The 22,199-nt window shown below is 37.7% G+C and overlaps 3 protein-coding genes across 3 annotated transcripts in view; 1 reads left to right on the top strand and 2 right to left on the bottom strand.

Annotated features, from left to right (window-relative positions):
• LOC306772290 (zinc finger MYM-type protein 4) overlaps positions 1-990 on the bottom strand; it is a 33,570-nt gene extending 32,580 nt beyond the window's left edge. The window contains exon 1 of the mRNA XM_079261711.1: positions 951-990. Within this exon, the coding sequence (XP_079117837.1) occupies positions 951-989 (39 nt within the window). The 5' untranslated portion in view covers position 990. The remainder of the gene's footprint in view (positions 1-950) is intronic.
• A 1,957-nt stretch (positions 991-2,947) lies between these two features.
• On the top strand, positions 2,948-6,985 carry adprs (ADP-ribosylserine hydrolase). Its single transcript, XM_079261836.1, has 6 exons — positions 2,948-3,284; positions 4,579-4,675; positions 4,775-4,982; positions 5,156-5,343; positions 5,451-5,551; positions 6,392-6,985. The coding sequence occupies exons 1-6, from the start codon at positions 3,098-3,100 to the stop codon at positions 6,772-6,774; spliced, it is 1,164 nt and encodes a 387-aa protein (XP_079117962.1). The 5' UTR covers positions 2,948-3,097; the 3' UTR covers positions 6,775-6,985.
• Positions 6,986-11,164: 4,179 nt separating this feature from the next.
• On the bottom strand, positions 11,165-21,618 carry LOC306772790 (b(0,+)-type amino acid transporter 1; the record flags this gene model as incomplete). Its single annotated transcript, XM_079262413.1, has 8 exons — positions 11,165-11,395; positions 11,492-11,579; positions 12,260-12,384; positions 12,469-12,598; positions 14,233-14,366; positions 16,690-16,736; positions 17,775-17,833; positions 20,981-21,618. 8 exons carry the CDS (start codon positions 21,616-21,618, stop codon positions 11,165-11,167), a joined length of 1,452 nt encoding a protein of 483 aa, XP_079118539.1.
• Between the last annotated feature and the right edge of the window lie 581 nt (positions 21,619-22,199).

Raw genomic sequence — 22,199 nt, 5'->3', positions numbered from 1 at the left:
CTGGGGGAAAAAACATAATATTGCAAAATCAGGTGAGTCTGTATTAATCTAACTAAGCAACAGTGGTGGTGTGGCTGACAGTAATCAGGCAATGCAACATGTTTTATTGTGAACTCTGAGATCTGATCTTGCTTTTAGTCCAGGTTCATTTTTTGTCCAGACACTTTTAGTTTGCAAAGTGCTCATATTTTCTTACATTGTTTAGTTTTACTTCCCAAAACACATCTGTAATGATCTACATCACCAGTTTGTAAAACATTTCACTATTCTCATACATTTTTTGGGAGATTTACTAAAAGATTAAGCAAATATCTTAATTTTTTGGGAGATTTTCTAAAAGATTAACCAAATATCTTTTACTTTTAACATCTTGGTATAGTTTATCATGGCTTGGGCCTCGTGCTCTCCAACAGATGTGTGAAAAATGGGTCCCATTAAAATCCATTAAAAAAAATAAACTGATATGGCTCATTTATACCCATATAAACATTAAATAAAACCAAACGTTTCTGGGAATAAGGCAGAAGTTGCCAGACTTTAAGAGTGATAATACATTACAATGACAAATTAATTAAAAAGCTATTTTTATTGTTCTCAGCAGCCTTTAGCAGGGCTTTGTGCAACAAACATTTAAACCCAACACCAAGTTTTTATTTCTAGTTTGATAAATGCTTTTAACGTTGTTATAGACATAAACAATGCAGCGTGTGTGTCTGTACATTGGTGACAACAAAGATATTAAATTTAAAAAGGCGTAGCAGCAAACATCAGTACTAAATAGCACCTAGCATGCTACAGGCTAACATGCTAGCTGATGCTATCTTAAATTAGCACATCTCGACCGGAAGCTGCGTGTCTGTAACTAAAAACTATAACATGCAGCTGGTTCAGGTGATAATTTCAGCTTGCGTGTTCCTGCTGCTACAATTAAACTCTGTTATATTCCTTACCTTTAAACGCTTAAGTCTAAATTCTTCCGAGTCCGCCATGTTTTAATTATGCTGCAGACGCCGCGCTTCCAAACGCCCACCTCCTCGGTGGGTCATGGGTCATGAATACCAGCAGCTGGATCAACATCAAGGATGTTGTACTCGATTCAAGACTGAGTTAGTCAACGGATAACAGTGCTAAGTTCATAGTATAAACATGGTAAATACAAGGTCACCCACAAATACATTACATTATAAGACACTTTAAAATAAATAAATAAATAATACGAGGTGTAGTATTCTAATAGAGAAGATACGGGTAAGTGTTACCGTATTTTTTATATTAGCCTCTCCCACTCTCACCAGTAGGACATTTATGTATACACAGTACAGTTAGTTACCTGCTCCAGTGAGAATATAGCTGTGCTGCGAAGCGGAGTTTGTTGATAACAAAAAATGAAGTATTGATCCTTCTGTTCTTGTTGCCCAAAGGACCTCACTTTTCTCATGTAATTTGCAGAAAAGGTTGCTACTACGCCTTTGCGCCTAGTCCGCACGGTAATATGTCATGCTGCATTCACAGTATATCAAAAGTCAGACATTTGTGTACTATTCTATCTGCGCATCTGATGCTTTAAGCGGGAAAACATGCATGTCTTTCTCCGTGTTTTTGAAGCTATCCTCCCGAGTAGTGATAGAAACTAAATAAAGTCACAAAGGGTTACAAATCAGAAAAGCCAACCTTTTTATCTGATTTAATTTTTAGTTTTTTTCTCTTGTCGGACAAAAGAACTTGTGAGTTCCCGTTGCCATGGAATGTAACATCAAAACCGATTATTGGATACAGTTGCTTCTTCTTGTACTCCAATCTAATCACTGTCTGATGCTCAGGTATCATCCCTTTATAGAATTTTACAAAAATAAATGCACTGCATTTGAAAAACAAATAAACAAAATGCAATTGTCTTTGCCTGCATGGCCATGGTGGGAATATCAGTACATGTAGCTGAATTATTTGATCTTCCGCACAGTAGAGGGCGCGCTTAACAATTTATTTTACCGTAAAGCTAGTTTTATTTACGCAAAATATTTTTCTAAATTCTCTTAGAAAATTATTTTTAATTAAAATAAAAGAGAAAGTGTAAAATCATCCAATCCACAATTTGCTTGAAAAAATATATATATGTGCTGTATATTAAATTTTTACACTGTACATAATTGGTTAAATGTTCATTTTTGGTTAGCAATTTTTTTTTAAAATTTCGGTTCTAAATCCAGTTTATAAATAATTGAATTTAATCCCTTTTGTTTTGTTTAAATGTGTGTGTCCTTTTCTGATAAATATTATGTGTAATATTCCAAATCCCCCAAACTCCTTTGTGCTTTGCTGTTTTTATTTTTATTTCCTACATCAGTGTTTTCCAACCTTTTTTTGAGGCAAGACACACTTTTTTCACCCCCCCCCCCCCCCCCCCCCCCCAAAAAAAAAAAAAAAATCACAAGGCACACCACAAACCAAAATTTTGTTTGTTCTTTGTTTTTTTTTTTTTTTTTTTTTTTTTTTTTTTTTTTTTTTTTTTTTTAAATTTCATTTTATTTTATTTTTTTAAAGTCCACATTAATAATATAAAGTCCATTTTGTCAAAGCCTCGAGTGGAAATCAGAGAAACACAAGAAGAAGAAATATAATTATCTTTGAATAATGAATGTTTGTGTAATAATTGATGTGTTCATGTTTGAATGAACACAGAGCTGCTTTTTAGACCAATTGGGGGGAATTGGCTAATTTCTCAGGGCACACCTGATAATCTCTCACGGCACAGTGGTTGAAAAACACTGTTCTACGTGTCCCAGAAGTTCCTGCTTCTTTATTACATCCATTGTGGTACCAATGGTTTGCTATGCATAGAAATATATAAACCAGAACAGACCCAGCCGTGTGAATCAGTGGAAGCTCTCTGTGAAACTGTACTTCTGTGTGTGATAATCTAAACCTTTCATTGGGGGTCAAACAGACAGGCCTCAGGAAGCAGTTCGGAGGAAGAGCCCAGTCAACATTTGTTGGTGTTTCTTGTATTCTGCTCACCTTCTTGTTGTTTATTTTCCTGTTAAACGGACCAGCGAACATTTATCCGGGCCTGGGCTGAAGCTTCTTCACCGGCGGATGAATGGCAATGACCGCGATGAGAGCAGTGGCAGCGGGGGGCCCGGCGTCTTTGTCCCGCTTCAGGGGAGCGCTTGTCGCGGGTGTGCTGGGAGACTGCATCGGAGGGGAGTTTGAAGGAGCGGAGGAAGTCCCCATGGAAAGCGTGCTGCAGCACCTGAACAGCCTGGACGACGAAACGAAAGGAGCTGGTGGGTGAAGGGCTGGGCTGTTGCGCATTTCACCCACGAAGAACATTGCTATGGAGGAGTAAAAGTGCCACAATGTATTAATTAAATAGTTAATAATTGGTTAATTAAATGTGTCACCAATTATTTGACTACATATTTGACTTTGATGGGTCAGGTTGAGAGATAAAATAAAATCATGATGCACTCCAACATAGGACCATGAAATAATTATTTATATATAATATATATATATACATATATATATATAATATATATATATATATATGTGTGTGTGTGTGTATATATATATATTTATATATATATATATATATATATATATATATATATATATATGTGTGTGTGTGTGTGTGTGTATATATATATATATATATATATATATATATATATATATATATATATATATATATATATATATATATATATATGTGTGTGTGTGTGTATATATATATTAAGGCTGTGATGATATGCTTTTGGCCCGATTTGATTCTGATTTTTTGGGTGCCGATTCCCAAATATTGGAAAAATGCGATTCTCGCATTTTTCCAATATTGTCCATTTTTGTAGATTAAATACAAAAAATAATAATGTATAAAACTTTTTTGCACATTTTTCTTCATTTCAATGAGGAAAAACAACACAGTAGTCAGATCATCCTGCTATAATGCCCAAGAAGAGAAGTAAAAATACCAATAAAAACATTAAAAATGATTTTAAAAAAAAATTTATATTATATAATTAAATTATTTTACTATTACATGCAATGAATTGTATTTTAATGAATTACTGATATATTTGATTATATATTTGTGCATTTAATTCCAATTTTAAATAATTAATGACACATTTAATGAATTACTTTATGTTTAATGTTTTAATAAAGTAATGACACATTTAATGAAATAATTAATTATGTATTTAATTAATACATTGTGGCACTTTTACTCCTCCATGCATTGCTGAGATTGAAAGGTGTTTAATAAAATCCACATCTCTTAGATGTCTGGCATAAAACTGTAGTACTTTAATAAACTTGGCCGCATATGCTTATTATAGATTAATTTTTATCCTGTTGTTCACATGAAACTTAAAAGGATGCATCTCCAAAATTTAAAGCAATGTCTAAAAACTGAGAACCCAAAGTTTGATTAATCATATTTAGGCCAGGAAGAGTTGCTGCTTGAGTGATGAATTACCAGAATGAAACATTTATATCCCACTTCAGTAAATTGGGAAAATGTATTTTTTAGAGACCTGTGTGTGACACAAAATGTGCTAAAATATCATTTGATTTTAGGTATTCTTGAATACAGTGATGACACAGCAATGGCACGTTGTGTGGTCCAATCTCTACTCACCCGAACTGGATTTGATGAGCAGGACATGGCTCGCCGGTACCCAAATGCTCATTGCAGTTTTTCTTTTTCTTTTTTTCTTAAAATCCTCTGGAGATGTGATCAGAAACTTAAGTTTAACCCATTTAACCCTTCTAGGTTTGCGAAGGAGTACAGTGCCTCCCCTGGCCGTGGCTACGGTTCTGGAGTGATCCAGGTGTTGAAGAAGCTCTCTTCCCCTCAGCTAAGTGATGTTTATCAGCCAGCCAGAGATCAGTTCAACGGACGGGGTTCCTTTGGAAACGGGGGAGCCATGAGAGCGGCCCCCTTCGCGCTGGCTTTTCCTGATCAACTTGATGTTAAAAGGGTGAGTAGCTGGCAAAAATACATCCCTTATCCTTACATCCATACTGTATTTATGAAGCTCTTTTATGGATAACAGCTTGAGGAAAGTCTCAACACAAACTGTTGACTGTGTTTATAACCAAATCTACAAATACACAAACAGGTTTTATTTATTTATTCTTTTTTTATTTGCAGTTTGCCCATCTTGGTGCCAAGTTGACCCACTCCTGCTCTCTGGGTTATAATGGAGCAGTGCTGCAAGCGTTAGCGGTCCATCTTTCCCTGCAGGGCGCACTAGACTTGCCTCAGCAGTTCATAAGTCGGCTTATCGCAGAGATGGAAGAAGTGGAAGGCGACGAGGCAGCACTTAATGATGCTAGAATGTGAGTTGTGCAGCTTTATCTTACAGCTGCTTCATCACAGAAACGATGAGCAGAAAAAAAATTAGTTTCTTTATTTTTATCATGTTTGATGTGGTGCTTTTTTCCAGCCTCAAAGAAGCGGAGAAGCCTTTCTGTGAGCGTCTGCATAGAGTTAAAGATCTGATGGACAGGAGCAAGGTCAGCATTGAAGAAGTCATCTCTGAACTAGGTCAGTATCTGTTTGAAAGATGATTTTCTTCATCTTTCCATTGTTTTCAGCCCCTTTTCAGGCTTTATTTCCTGTGAAACACTCGTACAATGTATACCATTTCAATCACTGAGTCGAGTCTCCAAGTTATTTTACTTGTGGATTTAAATGTTTATGGGGTTGACCAACAACCTATCAGTGCAGGACAAGCAGATGCATTGCTGAGTGGCAGGAAAGTGTTCAATCAATGGCGGGATCTATCGTTATCAACTCCAGTCTTGGTTGCTATAAAAATGTTTCAGCTGTGATTATTTTAACATTCATCCAACCAAACCTGTCTTTTTATTTAGAAAGTTTTGATTTATCTGAACCAGAGAAGGTAAATGTGAATGAGATGGGACCAGAAATAATCTGTCAAACACTAAAATAAAAGTTAAATAACATTCAAATGGAGTTTTTCCCTATTTGGTGTCTGCTGCAGCTGATTAAAATGTCTTCAATGTGTCCTCTTTTCCCAAAAAGGACATTGAATTTAAATTAGTCAGGTCATTGGAAGGTTTTTGTCTTTGCTGCAGTTCAGTTTTAACCCTTTAATTTTCACACTAACAAAAAGACCAGTGAAAAATGTTTGTTTTTCCTTTGTGCATATTTTATTATGCTCATATCTTTAAACATGAAGTAATTTATGTCGCGTCAACATTTTCCAGACGCAAGAACATATGTTTCCTAAATGTTCCAAAAAAGCACATCATATTTTAACATTCCTCCGTGTTTTTCCCGTTTCCTGCTTTATATTTGACCGTTTTTGGAAGAAATTCCTGCAGTTTTTCCTTTCATGCAGCATTTAAATTTATTCTCCAGGTAATGGCATCGCAGCACTCCACTCAGTCCCCACCGCCATCTTCTGCGTTCTCCACTGTCTGCAGCCCCGGGATTACCTTCCAGAGAACTACGGCGGCCTGGAGAGGACAATAGCTTACAGCTTGGCACTGGGTGGTGACACAGACACCATAGCCTGCATGGCTGGGGCCATTGCAGGGGCCCACTACGGCATCGAAGCCATTCCTCAGGCTTGGATAAGGTGCTGCGAAGGAGCAGAGGATGCCGATGTGAACGCAGAGAGGCTGCACATGTTGTACCACCAGTCATCACAGGGGGGCAGGAGTGAGACAGAGAGACAGAGCTGCGAGGACGAATCTCAAAACAAGTCCAACGGTACAGAGAAGAAAACTGGAGCAGACTGATGCTTCAGGTGGTTTTTTTTCTGTTTTTCTACAAAATGACTTTGATATTTTCAGCTTCAGACTGTTTTGGTGGGAAAAATGTCTTTTGGATTCGATGTTCAAAGTTTTCATTTCCAAACTGACTCCATGTTGTTTGTAAAGTGACTGAAGATGAAAGCTGAACGAACAAAAAAAATGAAACCTTTATTCTGAAAACGTGACCCTTACAGATCAGACAGACTAATATAAACTCCATATTAGTCTAAATGGTTTATTATATTCTTGTTCTTCTCCCTTTTTTTGTTTGTTTTGTGCTGAACAATCTTTTGTCTTGCAGAAAGTTGCACTTTAAATGGCCTGTGTCCTCTTTTATCCTTTTGGTGGTTATTAAACTCTTTTTCAATACAGAATTGTCTGTTTTGTTTCCTTTTTTAAAGACATAAAGTGCATTTTTCTCAGCTCAGTTCTGGTGTTTTAATTTAACTAGTTAAACTTCAGAGAAATAAAAATTAAGAACCTGAATAACGTAAAACACTGGTTGAAGTACTTTGAGCCTCTGTCATGAATAATAAAATTGTTTAGTTCTAAAATTTTATGTATTGGGACAAAATAGTAAAAACAGGTCCTTCCATGTCAGCCTAAAATGACCAGCAGGTGGAATATTCCACCATGTCATCATTAAGCCACAGAGATACCATGATTTATTGCCTTGTGAAAAAGCACATTTACTTGCAGAAACTTGAATGAATCAATTTCTGTATCATGTTAAAAGCTTCTCGTATCATTGAGGAAGAACTTGGATCCAGTCTTTGCAACGATGTCTCGTGTTCATTGAGGTTTGGAGCATTTGTCTCACTTTAAGTCCCACCACAGCATTTCAATCAGACTGAGGTCTAGACTGAAAAGTTCACATCAATGCCTTAATTCTGTTTTATTGTCATTCTGTTGCAACTTTGCTACTTTTTAATCATTAACTGGTTGCAGGAGACAGTTTCAGCTGAGGTGTAACCGTCCGACTCATGGCTTGACATTTGGCTGTAGAATACTTTGGTATACAGAGGAGCTCATGGTTTGCTCCATCGTTGAAAGGAGCCAGCATGCGTTCAGAAACATGGAAAAACAGCATGTTCCAAACTGTCTTAGCTCACAAATGCAGACTTCTTATGAACCAGAAAAGACAACAGGCAGCGTCAAACACAGAAGCTTTGGCTCCCGTAACATTGTTTGTCTTTCTTGTGCTTTGTTGATTAAAAAAAAAAAAAAAGGTTCAAACAACTTTTTTAGAGTTTCATTCTGATGTTCTGTGACTGTGCAATCTCTCCATATGCACAAGATTTTTAAATTAAACCCATGTTTAGATCCTTTTCATCAAAACTATTTCCACCACAGGGTTCAGGTCCTGTAGCTGTAAACAAGCCCAAACCAACCCTCCACCTCTCTGCTTGGCAGTCGGTATGATGTGTTTTGGCTGATACGATGTTCGGTTTGCTCCAGACGGCTCTATTTTTGGTCTGACATGTCCAAAATGATAGTTTTGCAGAAATCATTCAGCTTGTTCAGACGTGATCCTGAGATGTACAAAGATACACCTGCATATACTTGGTTATAAGTCCTGGATTTGAGCCGTCCTTTAACATGTTATCCTGAGATGGATTTCCATAAAAACTGAGCACAAGAAAAAAAGACACACAATTAACACCTGGGCCCTAATTGATCAAACTTTCATTAAAAATGTAAATTTCTTATGAATAAAAGCTAAAATATGCATAAATACAAGGATATTTCAAACATGCACAGGTCAGTCATGCAGAGTAAGAATAAACTGTTGCTCCAAACCTACATGCTGCATACCATTCATGGTCATTGCTTTGAAAAATAGCCCTAATTAACCATGCATCGTAACATCATACGCCTTTAGAAATCACACTGAACACTGTTTATCATTCCTGAAGCTATGAAGAAAAAAAGAAAAAAAGAATTGCTTGCTGCTGGCTGAAGCCAACTAAGTCGTTTAAGTCATGTTAACATTTATTTATAAAGCACATTTAATGCATGAGGCAACGCATTGTGCTTACAAAGCTGAACACAGAAATATAGCCGAAACACACTCATGAAAGTGCAAGAGGAGAAAATAAATATGATTTAAAACAAACTCTACATTGCATTCAGACAAGATAATGAAAAATCAGAAAAATATAAAATAGAAACTATTCAATGTTGCATGAGCAACATAAAGAGAAAGATGAAATTAATTAAATGAAAAATACTTTATTAATCCCCAAAGGGAAATTCATTATGATAAGATAGATGTATAAGATTCTACATTTATAAGATATAAGATGATGAAAAAGCAAAGCTGATTCAAAAAAAAAAAAAAAAAATCAAGCACACTGACGGTATGTTTGCAACTGGAAGACAGAACTTCTACCTGTGGAAGCACATTCCTTGCATAATTACAGATAAAGTTTTCCCCTCTGATTTCAGCTTGGTGTTAATTTGTCTGATGAAACTCAGAATATGTTTGGTTCAGAGAAATGATAGCCCTCAACAACAATCAATCTAAGCGATGACTTAGAAATACTATGATCACCTTTTATCTCACATCGGTCACCAAAACCCCCCCGGATATGTAAATCACAGCATAAATCCAACAGGATCTCTTTTGGGAAGTATGTCTACTCAGAAGCGACTCTGTTCTCACTAGGCTCTCCTGGAATTGTGTTCATTGTGGAGCAAAATCATCCAACAGCAACAGGTCAGCCATAAGTTCTCAGTTACCTGTCCGTCTCAGGTGTTTTTGTGAGTTACGACACAATCTACAATGATATGTTTAAAACTAAACAAAGCTCCCAATACAATTGTCATTATGTACAAATCTGTGCATAAACTGGGTTGATAAATGAGAGTCTGGATTAAGGGTGGCCAAGTCCAGTCCGTCAGAGCCGCGGTCCTGCAAGCAGGGGCGGACATCATTAGGCAAAACTAGGCGGTTGCTTAGGGCCCTCAGCTCTTTAGGGCCCCACAAAACTTGTCACACACTTATTTATTACCTAGTTACTTATTACGAACAAAAATTATGTTTTTGATTAAAATACATTTGCTAAACTCTCAGCAGAATGATTATTATATTATGTGTGTCTCGGGGCCCCCCCTTCTGGTGTTCAGGGCCACGCACTGATACCTAATGTGATCTGTGTGTGTGTGTGTGTGTGTGTGATGCGGTCAGTGAGTTGATCTGTAACTTAAAGAATGACTCGTCACAATAAATGATTAGCTTGTACCATGGAGTGAAGCAAATCCTTCCCTGTCATTATACACGGTCCTATCAGTCAGCAAAGAGACTTTTACACTGGCTGTTTGTTAGCAACGCAAATAATATACAGTAGTGGAGTAGAAAGTGCAATAATTACCATCGGGCCCCAAATCTCTTGAATCCGCCACTGCCTGCAAGTTTTAGGAGTTTCCTGCTTCAACACACCTGACACATATCAAACTTAGCAGACTTGTGCAGAGCTTGACATCAGACACAACACAACTCTGCTAATCATCACTGATTTCAGTCAGGTGCGTTGCAGCAGGGAAGCTCCCAACACTTGCAGGACTACGAGGACTGGAGTCGGCCACAGCGGGTCTGGATTAATCTTTAACGTCCAGGATAAATGTGATACTAATGTTTCAAACTGATCTAGCGGGCAGGGTGGAGTTTTTGTCATCGCCCCAGAAAAGCCTCAGACATTGCAGGATCAGAATGAGACTACAGAATATCACATGATTTTATGGTAAACCAACAATCCCAGTGGGACGGGAATATCTGCAGAAGAGACTTCAAAATCCAAAATCTAAACTAACAAGGATGAAACGTAAAACTCTGCTTTAATTCAGGCATCGCTACAAACCTGCTGGGTCCGCTGCAGACACCAATAAGCCGATGTCATAGATCTGATGAGTTTTTATTGTGTCATTTGACTTAAATGACATTTAAATGCATCTGTAAAAGCCGGTTTTTGTTTTCTGACTTGGAGACGCTGTAATATCATCATTTTTCATCACGTTATAGTCAAGTGAAGCAGCTGTTAAAAAAAAAAGACTGATGGAAAACTTTATCTTGTGCAAGAAAATTTAAGACCCTGCTTGTTTTTAAAAAATATTGGATATTTACATAACAGAGCTTTATTTTTCATTTATAACACATTTACAATAAATGTTCATGCTTTAAAAATATGTTTACAATAAGAAAATTAAAACATTTATACATATTCCCCAACTTTTAATAAAATCTTTAAAAATACACCAACATATTGGTGAATAATTCAAACACTGTTCACTTCAAAGAAATGATTATTTTCGGCGTATAATTTTCAGGCAGATGCTGTCTACCTGCACCACCTTAAAGGTGTTGCAAACCTGTGTGTCACAGGTTTTTCTCTGCTGGGGCGACCTCTAAGAACAGCTGCAGGAACACCGTCACCTTGGTCAGCAGTCCCGGGCAAAGCTTGAAATGGATTAGTGGTACGTAGATTATAGCCCCACTTAAAATAAATAAAGCCACATAGAGATATTCAATCTGGGGCTCATCTATGATGGGTGCCAGCACAAGAAAAATGGCCACAATAAGGACGAGTATGGGGAGGATTATGGGAACCTGTGAAGAGAGGAATGGCTGTTAATATCAAGAATCTCACATGCAGTGTTAAAGAAAAAGCAGCTGAAAAATAGGGAAATGGTGTGTAACACTGACGCTGTATGGTCTGGGGAGCTCTGGCTTCTTGATTTTGAGGTAGATGAGCCCAGACAGGGTGATGCCGTAGAAAAACCAGGCTGTGAAACTGTCAAGTAATGAAGAAAAAAAAAAAACTCAGCACAAAAAGTAAAGAAATGTGCATTTGGTTGATTATTTCTTGATTGTAGCAGTTCTTATTGGCAACAAATCTTCTAATATGGGAAAGCCTGTTTCTTTCTCTTATAAATGGAGCCAGGTGTGTTGCTGGTGCTGCTAATCAGGTCTGACTGACAGAACCTGAGGTACCAGAAACTCCACATATAAAGGTAAATAATGAAGTAAGCTGTTTGGATTTAGCAGAATAGATCTTGCAAGTTTGTCACATTTGGCTCCATTTATGAGAAATAAACAGGATCATGTTTATTGCAACAAAGAAATAATCTACTACATAAAAAATTCAGCTGAACATATGTTCTTTCATTCATTTTTTACACCGCTTTAGGGATGGGTAAGTCTGGTACTCGAAGGATGCAGTCCTGCAAATGTTAGAGGTTTCTCTGCTGCAACACACATCAGACCTAATTGGTAGACTTGTGTTGTGCATCAAACTCTGCACAAGTCTGCTAATTAGCCATTAATTTGAGTCAGGTGCGTTGCAGCTGGGAAACTCTGAAGACTTGCAGTTGCTGGAGCCTATCCCAACAATCGTAAGGTGAGAGGCAGGGTACACCCTGGACAGGTTGCCGGTCCATCACAGCTAAATAAAAACTAAGATGCAAATTTCACCTGAAGTAGTTGACGATACTCTGAAAGTCTCCGGGGATCAGCACCACCAGAGAGACCACCGTGGTGAAGATCAGCGCTGGAGATGGCGTCAGCCGGTGGATGTGGGCCATGGACAGAATATCAGGCTGCAAAACAAACAAGTCTGAGTTAAAAACTTCTAGATAACTTTATTCTAAAGAACTATACAAGCTTCAGTGAGGTGGGGTTACCATGTGGCCTTCCCTGGCGGCAACAAAGCACACTCGACCGCCGCTGAAGAACGTCCCATTTAGGGAACCGAAAGCAGACAAGGCAGCAGCCACCGACATGATCCAGCCCCAGCTGCCCAACACCTTGTTCCTGTGAAAGTATCAGCAGTCAAAACATTTTGATAATTTGCATTTCTTCCAGACTGGAGAATTCAAATACATCAGGACATGTTCAGTTCTAAAAGTTAGGCATCTTTCTTCTTTCAAAGCGGTATTTTTAGTGATTTATTCAACTCAAGATAAAAAAAAAAAAGCCTCCTACATGGGGAGAAAACTAGAATCCTTAGACAGATTTTTTTCCACCAACTTGATGAAATCTTAACCCAGATTTCTTGCTGATTTATGTGCATGATATAATACTTAGTTCAGCTTCCCTCCTTTGTCCTGCAACTGACCTCATGATGAAGTTTTTTTTTTCATCTACACCTTTTTTAATTTTTCCACATGTCTGTGGGATTCAAATGTATCATCTAATCCTTAGTTGAGGAAGCTGACTTTGGTCTACTTTTAATGTTGGCAAATAATTCCCAAAGACCCCAAAAGATCCTCACTGACAAACTAGTTCTGATCCATTCTGGTTCTTCTTGCATAAAAGAACCAGACCTTTTCTATGCATTGGGAAGAAAAGTGCTTTCTTGTAGATTTCCAACATAAATTCCCAGAGCAGTTCATTCAGCTGGAGCCTGTCACCAGCCCAGCACTCATCAGGCAAGAGGTGGGGTACACTTAATCAATCAGGTGGGAGGAAGCCAGAATACCTGGAGAAAACCCACACATACTTCACACAGAAAGACCCCTGTTTGAACCGCCGCCCCAGCCAAGGCTCCAACCAGCAACCCTCTTGTTGTTTTGGGACAACAGCGCTAACCACTATGCTCGCTGCAGATTAACTACATGTAATCTCTTTCTGTTTATGCGGATGTACAGCAGCGTTGCTTTTTTTCTGGGATGAATTTGGTAAAATTGCCTTCCTGGACGCCTTTGAGTAACATATTTATCTGTCTTCTTTCATAGGTTAAAGTTGTCATTAATTCTTTTCAGATTTTGTGTAAATTTTTACAGTTTTTGTGACATTAAAGATACATTTGTCCTCATAGCATGAGCGAAACACAAATGTTTGGACTGATTATACTCGTATTAGGTGATGACAGTCACTTACTATTCACTGAGCAGTGAATTATTTTATCTGACTGGTTAAATTATGCTAGAAACTTTTAAAAAATGCTTCATCCGATCATCCACGTGGCTTTTTCCACTAAAAGTTTTTCACGGAAGACTTCCTGGATCATTCTGTGAAACGAGCCATCATTGGGTTGGAAGTCCTGGATGAAAATGCTTAAAATCTACCAAACATGTAAATGATCAAAAGATAAACTTTAAAACTTCCCAAAATATTTCTAAATCAGCTGGAGTCTTAATATAAAAGCCTATATATCAGATATTTAAATCAGCAACTAATAAAATACCGTTGATTTTCATGTTAAAAAGATGATGGTTTTTCATCACATCTTCAGCTCTTTAAATCCAAAATAAAGCATCCCTGATTTGGCTTCCTACTCACAGCTTTAAAGACAACCAGATATGTTAAATCTAAAACTAAAGTAACATTAACTTTTCCTCCTGTTGATGGTAAAATAAAAGAAAAGATCTTCTCAGGCTGAAGCCTACTTATAGTCACACTACCAATCTGGTTCCAGACCCTCCTTTTGTCAGGTGTTTCCTTACCCCCAGGTAACAGCTACAGCATTGGAGGACATGAGCTCTTTAGGTGTCATTACAGTCAGATAGCTCACATTCACCAGCAGATACAAGCCAGTCACCAGAGAAATGGCTATGAGCAGAGCTCTGGGAAGATTCACCTGTGAAGACAAAACAATGCGAACCACCGCTCTTAACTTCAATTTTCTTTATGAAAATAAAATAGTCATACATGGGATTATTGTAGTATTTGGAGTCAACATGTGTACAAAATAAATAAATAATGTCTTTCCAAAGAGTCATTTGTAAAACAGGCACTACCTTCTCATATTTATTTGTTTTAAATATATGAAATAGAAATTATATAAAAGTTTGATGAAACTTTTTATAAACCCACAATAGTTTAATGGTGGTCAGTTAAATAAAAATAATGCTACTAAAGTCAGATGATTATCACTTCATTTCATGTTTCATCTGTTTTATTAATTATACCTGTATTCAGTTAAAAAAACAGTATTCAGGGAATGATGTTATTTGTGTGCGTTTTGGGGGGTAGTTGCTGTCTCTCCTCGTGTACATGTGTATGAGTGTGTGTGAACTTGCGTCTTTATTGTTTTAAAATGTGTTGTTATCAACTGTTTATTTGTTTTAATCTTTATGACTGGGTTTTTATCTTGTAAAGCACTTTGTGTTGCTTGTAGCATGAAAAGTGCTCAGAAAATAAAGCTTGATTTGATTTGATACTACCAGTATAATACTTATACTGTAATACCTCAAAAGCAGAATTAGTTCAGCTTCCTTCCTTTGTCCTGAAACTGACCTCATGATGTTTTAACTTTTTAATTCTGTACTTGTTTGTATGTTTATATGTAGTCCAACATCCTGAGGTGTGTTACTGTTTATTCTTTGTTGTTCCAGAGGCACAGCATGAAAACTCGGAGCTTGGAAACTGTGTAATAACTTGCCTGAAGACAATGGATAAACAGAAAAACACCTCTTTTGAAAATCTTCTCAAAGTTCCAGCATTAAATGAGATGTTAAAAAGTTTTTGGTTATCTGTCTTTTGCATATCTGTCTTTTAGACTTGGAAATTGTCTTTAAGTTTTAAAACACTGAAAATACACAACTTTTCCTTGGCCTTATAAAAAAAATAGACATATCAACAAGGATTGCAGCAGAAATGGGCAATGAATTTGGAGGCAAATGTTGGATTCACGGTCAGCAGGTGGATGTAAACATAAAGATGCTTCAATACAACAGAAAACAATGCAAAAGCAGCGAGCACCTGTAGAGGCAGAACTAAAAGAACGCATAACAAAAGCACCGCTATCACACACGGTGAATTGGCAAAGGTAAGAGGAAAATTGGGGACTAAATTACAAACAAGTTTGATGATAAATGACTGAAAGGCTGACTGACAGATAAAGGTAAGCCAAAATAAGAAGCTATGATAAAGTGCCTAAATGTCCATTTTGGACACATCATCTTGTTTTTTTTTTGTTCTACTTCAGTTTGTCAGAGCTGTTCTTTGCAGAGAAAATGTCACACATGCATATGATTTTACAGAGGTTCAGCGCTTCAGCTGCATCATTAAAAGGAATGCTCATAATCGGCCCTCAAGTGTTTTTTGTTGTTGTTTTGAAACTTTGTTTGCAGCGTGCAGTCTTCATTTATTCAGTGACAGATATATTGATATTGAACACAATTCAAGAAAGTATATAAATAGACTTAGTGGCTGCAGTGAAACTACCTTTCTTTTGACTCTGCAGAGCTAAAAACTTTCACAGGATTTAAAGGGTTAAGACCAGGTTTCTGATCAGCCAGATGGAGCGGATCAGTTTTAGCTGACTGAAGCACTTTGGCTTCAAAATGAGTAAGAATTATTTTAATCTTTAAACATATAAAGCCAAACGTATCACATACAGTTTCTAAAACATTTTGCATCACTATTTGTTAGAAACTTGCTCAAAATCCAGTTGTAAACAATCTGGTATTCGTCTCCTGTCTCCTAATAGATAGACAGAAGATTATACTACAACAATTTTGACCTATAATAGATACTAAAAATACCTTAAAAGTTATTTTTTTCTTTTTAATGCTCTAAAAGGGTCTGATTTATAAAAAGGAAACAGATGTCTCTCCTCAGTATTTTTTAAAGCTGGGGGAAAAAAAAGGAGCTATGAAATGTGTTTTGTTGCTGTTTTCACCTCATTAAGGACACCAATATGATAACACTGAAAGGAAATACACCTTACCAAGGTTCTGTTCATGACTATAGCAATAAAAACGAGTTATTTATTTCTTTTTATCAGTCCTCGTGTAGCTTTTCACACTTTGATTACACAAGATCTGTGCAGCCTGTCATTCTGAGTGAGCATTTATAGTTTATAAAGTAGTGAGATTAGACAAAAACAGTAAAGTTTCACACGTTTAGGTTTAGCCTGCACAGCACCTGTTACATGACTCACAAGGTTACAGTCTCACCTCTGGTCTTTTCAGCTCCTCAGTGACATAATTCAAATTGTACCAGCCTGCATAAGCCCAGAGTCCTTGAAAAAACGCCATTCCAAAACCACTTATGGAGTATTTGGTCCCTTTAAATGAATCCTCAACTTTCAGGTTTTCCAAAATCCTATCGCTGCTTTGAATCATCTCCACCAGCCCACCAATAACAATGACTGTCAAAGCCACGACTTTAGCCACCAAGAAGACCACTTGGACTCTGACAGCCAAGCGGACATTTAGGATGTTTATCATGGCAACGATCAGGATGGCGAGAGCAGCCGTGCATTTCACAGCCACCTGTGGAGGCTGGCAGCCAGAGTAAAACGGTGCCATGGCATATTCTGCAATGCTGATTCCCAATGCAGCAGCGCTGAAAGGCTTCACCACCAGGATGAAAGTGACTGCTGCAAAGAAAGCAGGGCATGAGCCATAGATCCTGAGTATGTAGATGAAATCCCCGCCAGATTCAGGAATGATGGTGCCCAGCTCGGTGTAGGACAAGGCTGCAAGCATGGCTACAGCTCCTGTGAGAGCCCAGATCAGCAGGCTGGCTCCAGGGCTTCCCACGTAGGAGAGAACAAACTGAGGGGACATGAATATACCAGAGCCGATCATGGTTCCAGAAACTAGTGCTACACCTCCAACCAATCCAATTTCCCTCCTCATTTTCAGAGGTTCACGTTCTTTGTCCAACATAATGTCCAAATTTTACACAAAATCCAAAAATTAAAAAATATTTGAGCTGCCTTTATCACAGATGCCTAAATGGGCAGAGGGCAGGAAGAAATCTGACTTTTAAGTCAACTAAGCAGTGACTATAAATGTTTTTATATCCAGCTGTTGATTATAAACCCATATTACATAAGCTTTTTTTTTTTTTAATTATTATCTAGGACTCATTGTCATTGGACAAGGCATTGGGAGTGTGATTCAGAAACCAACTTCCGCCCTTCTACTCTGAACAGACTCAACAAGATTTTATTCAATGAAAAATTTCACAGTTTTTAAAAGTAATTTCTAAGTTCATCTTACTTCTGGATGTTTCAGCTCCTCAGTTAAATAATTCAGAGTATTCCAGCCATCAAAAGACCACAACCCCTGATAGAAAGCAAGTCCAATGGAGCTGACACCGACATTAGTTCCTTGAAATGAATCCTCAAAGTTGTCAGTGTTTCCCCAGAAAAGCATCACAACTCCTCCCAGAATGATCGCTGCCAATGCCAGCAGTTTCACCACCATGGCTGTCACCTGGATGGCCGTGGCCACGCGCACGCTCAGACAGTTGATTGCGCCCAGGACCAAGATGCTTCCTGCAGCCACGCACTTTAAAAGCAGCTGTGGGGCCGCGCAGCTGCTGTAGAAGGGGGCCACCACGTATTCTGCAAAGCTCAGAGCGATTCCTGTTGCGCTGGCTGGTCTCATCACTATGACGAAGCTGAAGACAAACATGAAGGACACAACTTTCCCCGCAGTCCTCAGCATGTAGATGTATTCCCCTCCAGACTCTGGAATGACCGTGCCCAGTTCAGCATAGCACAGCCCCCCCAGCAAGGCTATCAGCCCACAGCAGGTCCATATGAGAAGACTGGCCCCAGGGCTGCCGATGGTTTGCAGGACGTACTGGGGGGAAATGAAGATCCCAGATCCCATCATGGTCCCAGCAATGAAGGAAAGAGCTCCTATAAGCCCTACTTCTCTTTTCAGACTGAGTTTCTGTTCCATTGTTGCAGAGGTGGGATTGTGCTGCTTTCTCAGAGAGAATCACACTGGATTCAACACAGCATGACAGGAGATTAACCATGAACTAATGACGGACTCTACCTCAGGAGGAGGAATCATCTGCTGACAGACAGTAAATCAAGGTGTGGTGTGACTTTGCCTTTGATCGACACCTCCAGCTGCATTTCTTTTTGTACATTTTAAGGAGTCAGATCAACCAGAGCTGAATCCATCTGCTAAACTAAAGCAAACGTCTAAAATCCCACAGCTTGCTCCGGTGTTGACAATCTGTTTGACAGTGACTTGTTATGAATTATTAACAGAGCAAGGACATAGCCTTCTTCACAGATTTTACAGCACTTTATCTGCTTTCTTCCCACTTAAGCCAATGATATGAATTAAAAAGAGTGCCTGATATCTCCAAGCCAAAGCATATATTTGCACACAATCAATGTTTTTTTCAGCTTCACAAAGGCTTACATATATATATATATATTATATATATATATATATATATATATATATATATATGTATATATATATAAAACTCTATATAAACTTATATGAACTCTAGTTCTGCCTTATTTCTTATATATTATATAAATATAATCCATGTTATAAACAATAAATAAGGCAGAAGAGTTAATCCAGTTGTAAGTTTGGAAGCAAATATTTGGGCTAAACAGCTTTATTATTTACCACTCTAAATGCTCTCACACAAGATTTCATGTAATTTCTTCAATAATCATCAGGAATAGTTCTTTTGTAGGACACCTAATAGTTTGAAGCATTATTATATGCAGCTTACTGCGTGAAAAGATGAAGCTTCAAATTATACCAGCTGGAATTTTCCTACTTCTCAAGACAATAATGAACCCAGAACTGAGAAAAAACAATATAGGCATATATATATATATATATATATATATATATATATATATATATATATATATATATATACCCCTATAAGTCTATAGGGGTATATAGGCATCCAGAACACTAACTACACACAGGTAAAGAGACTTAAATTAAATAATGTGAACTAATGACAGGAAGCAAGCAGGAAAAGCAAAACTGAACACATAAGGGACGAAAACTACCAATTAAAAAGGGAAACGACCCAAAACCAAAGCCCAGAGATCATTATCATTTATTTTTCTGAAAGGCTGTTTAAAGCTCCACTCCTGAACCTTTTCTCTCAGTGACACACCCCTTAAAGATGGCCTAACATCCATCTTACATCCTGTGTTTCCACCCTAAGGTCTCGCCAGCAATTACAAGAGTCCAACGTTCCCTTTTCCCCTCTTTTTTTCCCCTTGCTTTTCTTGCTTAAAGCAAAATGCTGCTGGAAATAGATGCATCAAGGTGGAACATTTTGTTGTAAACTGTACTTTTCTCAGCCTCACAATTCTGCAGGGAAACAACAGCTCAAGGAATGAACATAATGAATATCAGTGTGCCATCAAAGCAAGTCAGAGGCAGAGTTTTAAAGTGGGAAAGTTATGGAGTGCTGCTTTAATTCATCATCATCATCAGATCATTCCTGCCAGCAGCCATCAGCCTCTGGAACAAGACCTCCTCAAATTAATTATTAAATACTACAATACTGAATTTCCCTTTGGGGATTAATAAAGTATTTTTCCATTTAATTTTCATTTAATTTCATTTCATTTAAGGACACTTAGCCCTTACAAGACTTCAGGAAAACCATGCAAAGTGTGTTTTCTGCTAACTGCCCTTTATAAATCACAACTGATGCTGCAGAAATAGCTGTAAACAAACAATAGAGGGGAAATGTAAGCATTTCTGCAGCAGACTGCAATTTAAAATGCTAAATTTTTGATTTTGTGTCAATACAGCACCGGTTAATTCCTTGATTTGTGTGTAATTTTTAATGCTTGAATGATTTGTAGGTCAGTGTTGAGTGGCTTAGGAAAACAAAGATTCCTCTGAAAATTGTCAAGGGCATGAACTGGACTGAAACCTTTCAGGGAAAAATCCCACAGCAAGTCTGGAGAATTATTACTGAAGGTCTTGTTGAAAGATTACAGAAAATGTGGCCTTTTGAAGAAAAATGTGAAGAAAGTGGTTTTTTATATATGTATATATATATATGTATATATATATATATATATATATATATATGTATATATATATATATATATATATATGTATATATATATATATATATATATGTATATATATATATATATATGTATATATATATATATATATATATATATATATATATATATATATATATATGTATATGTATATATATATATATATATATATATATATATATATATATATATATATATATATATATATATATATATATATATATATATATATGTATGCAGAGAAAAATTGCAGAAAAAATCTGTTTATATCAATCCGACGATGAAAAATTCATTTTCCACTTAAGAAACTGGAATTTACTCATTTATGATGATTGTGATTGTGCTGCAGGTTAACTCTTTTACTTACCTCTGGTCGCTTCAGTTCCTCCGTTACATAATTCAGATTGTTCCAGCCATCATACGACCACAGCCCCTGGTAGAAAGCAATCCCAATTGGATTGATGCCAACGTTTGTGTTCTCGAACGCATCTTCAAAGCTTTCCTTTTGCCCTCTGATAAGCATCACCACCCCTCCTATTATGATGACGGTCAAGGCCACAACCTTGGCCACCATAAAAAACACCTGCACTGACATGGAAAAGCGAACATTTAGGCAGTTTATGATCGCCAGAGTGATGATCGCAGCTGCAGCCACAAACTTCACCAGCAGCACCGGAGGAGGACATTCGTCATAGAAAGGAGTGACGACATACTGAGCAAAACTCAGCGCGATGCCGGCAACGCCAGCAGGTCTCACAAACAACACAGAGCTGAAGACGAGCATGAAGGCAACGACTGGGCCTGAAGTCCTGAGGATGTAGATGTACTCGCCTCCCGATTCTTTTATGACGGTGCCCAGCTCAGCGTAGCAGAAAGACACCATTATCACCAGTAATCCACTGCAGGCCCACACCATCAAGCTGGCTCCAGGGCTGCCAATGGTGGAGATCACCGTCTGAGGGGACATGAAGATCCCAGATCCAATCATTGTCCCTCCAATGAGGGACACGGCTCCCATCAGCCCCACTTCCCGCTTCAAGCTGAGCTTCTGTTGTTTGTCGTCCATCATTACAGCTGCTACAGTCCGACACCTTCAGCGGAGGGAACACTGTAATTGTGTGGCCAAAGTCACGATTGCATCAACACATGGAGTTAATAATTATGTGGGTGGTTCATCCAACACACAAGCCTGTTTGCTAAGCAGCTTATGTTGTTGTTTTTTTAAAAATAGGATCTGCATAGTCAGTTGTAGCTGCATGTTTTTGTTTGGTTTTGCTGCAGTCAAATGTTTATTACGACTGTGTTTGGTTTAGTCGGCCAACAGACAGCTTCACACTCACTCTAACTTCTTCTAATTAACATTCCCAAAATAATTCACAAAGAAAGTCAGGGTCTGTGCAAGCACAGCTACACAGTACGCTAATGCTGCATGTTAATATGGTTTAATTAATGTGTAAAAATTACTAAATAAGAGCTGAACTGGACTGAATTAAACAGGCTTCCATACAACACAGTCTGAACTGTGTCAGGCTGCTTGTCTTTATCAAACCATGTCATAAAACTAAACCAAATGCAGCGCTTCAGGTCACAGATACTGCCACACAGATAAACTCTAACCTACTAAGAGATGAGGCGATAATTTACATA

This window comes from Telmatherina bonti (assembly GCF_933228915.1).
Source record: "Telmatherina bonti genome assembly, chromosome: 22".
Taxonomy (NCBI): domain Eukaryota; kingdom Metazoa; phylum Chordata; class Actinopteri; order Atheriniformes; family Telmatherinidae; genus Telmatherina; species Telmatherina bonti.
The sequence above is the reverse complement of the archived record's forward strand: the minus strand, read 5'-3'. Positions and strand labels throughout refer to the sequence as shown.

Bases quoted from the DNA above. Each gene is read 5' to 3' on its own strand.
- adprs (XM_079261836.1), top strand. From the start codon at position 3,098: ATGGCAATGACCGCGATGAGAGCAGTGGCAGCGGGGGGCCCGGCGTCT. The intron at 4,676-4,774 runs GTACCCAAATGC...TAACCCTTCTAG, and splicing joins GAGCAGGACATGGCTCGCCG to GTTTGCGAAGGAGTACAGTG. The intron at 5,344-5,450 runs GTGAGTTGTGCA...GCTTTTTTCCAG, and splicing joins GCACTTAATGATGCTAGAAT to CCTCAAAGAAGCGGAGAAGC.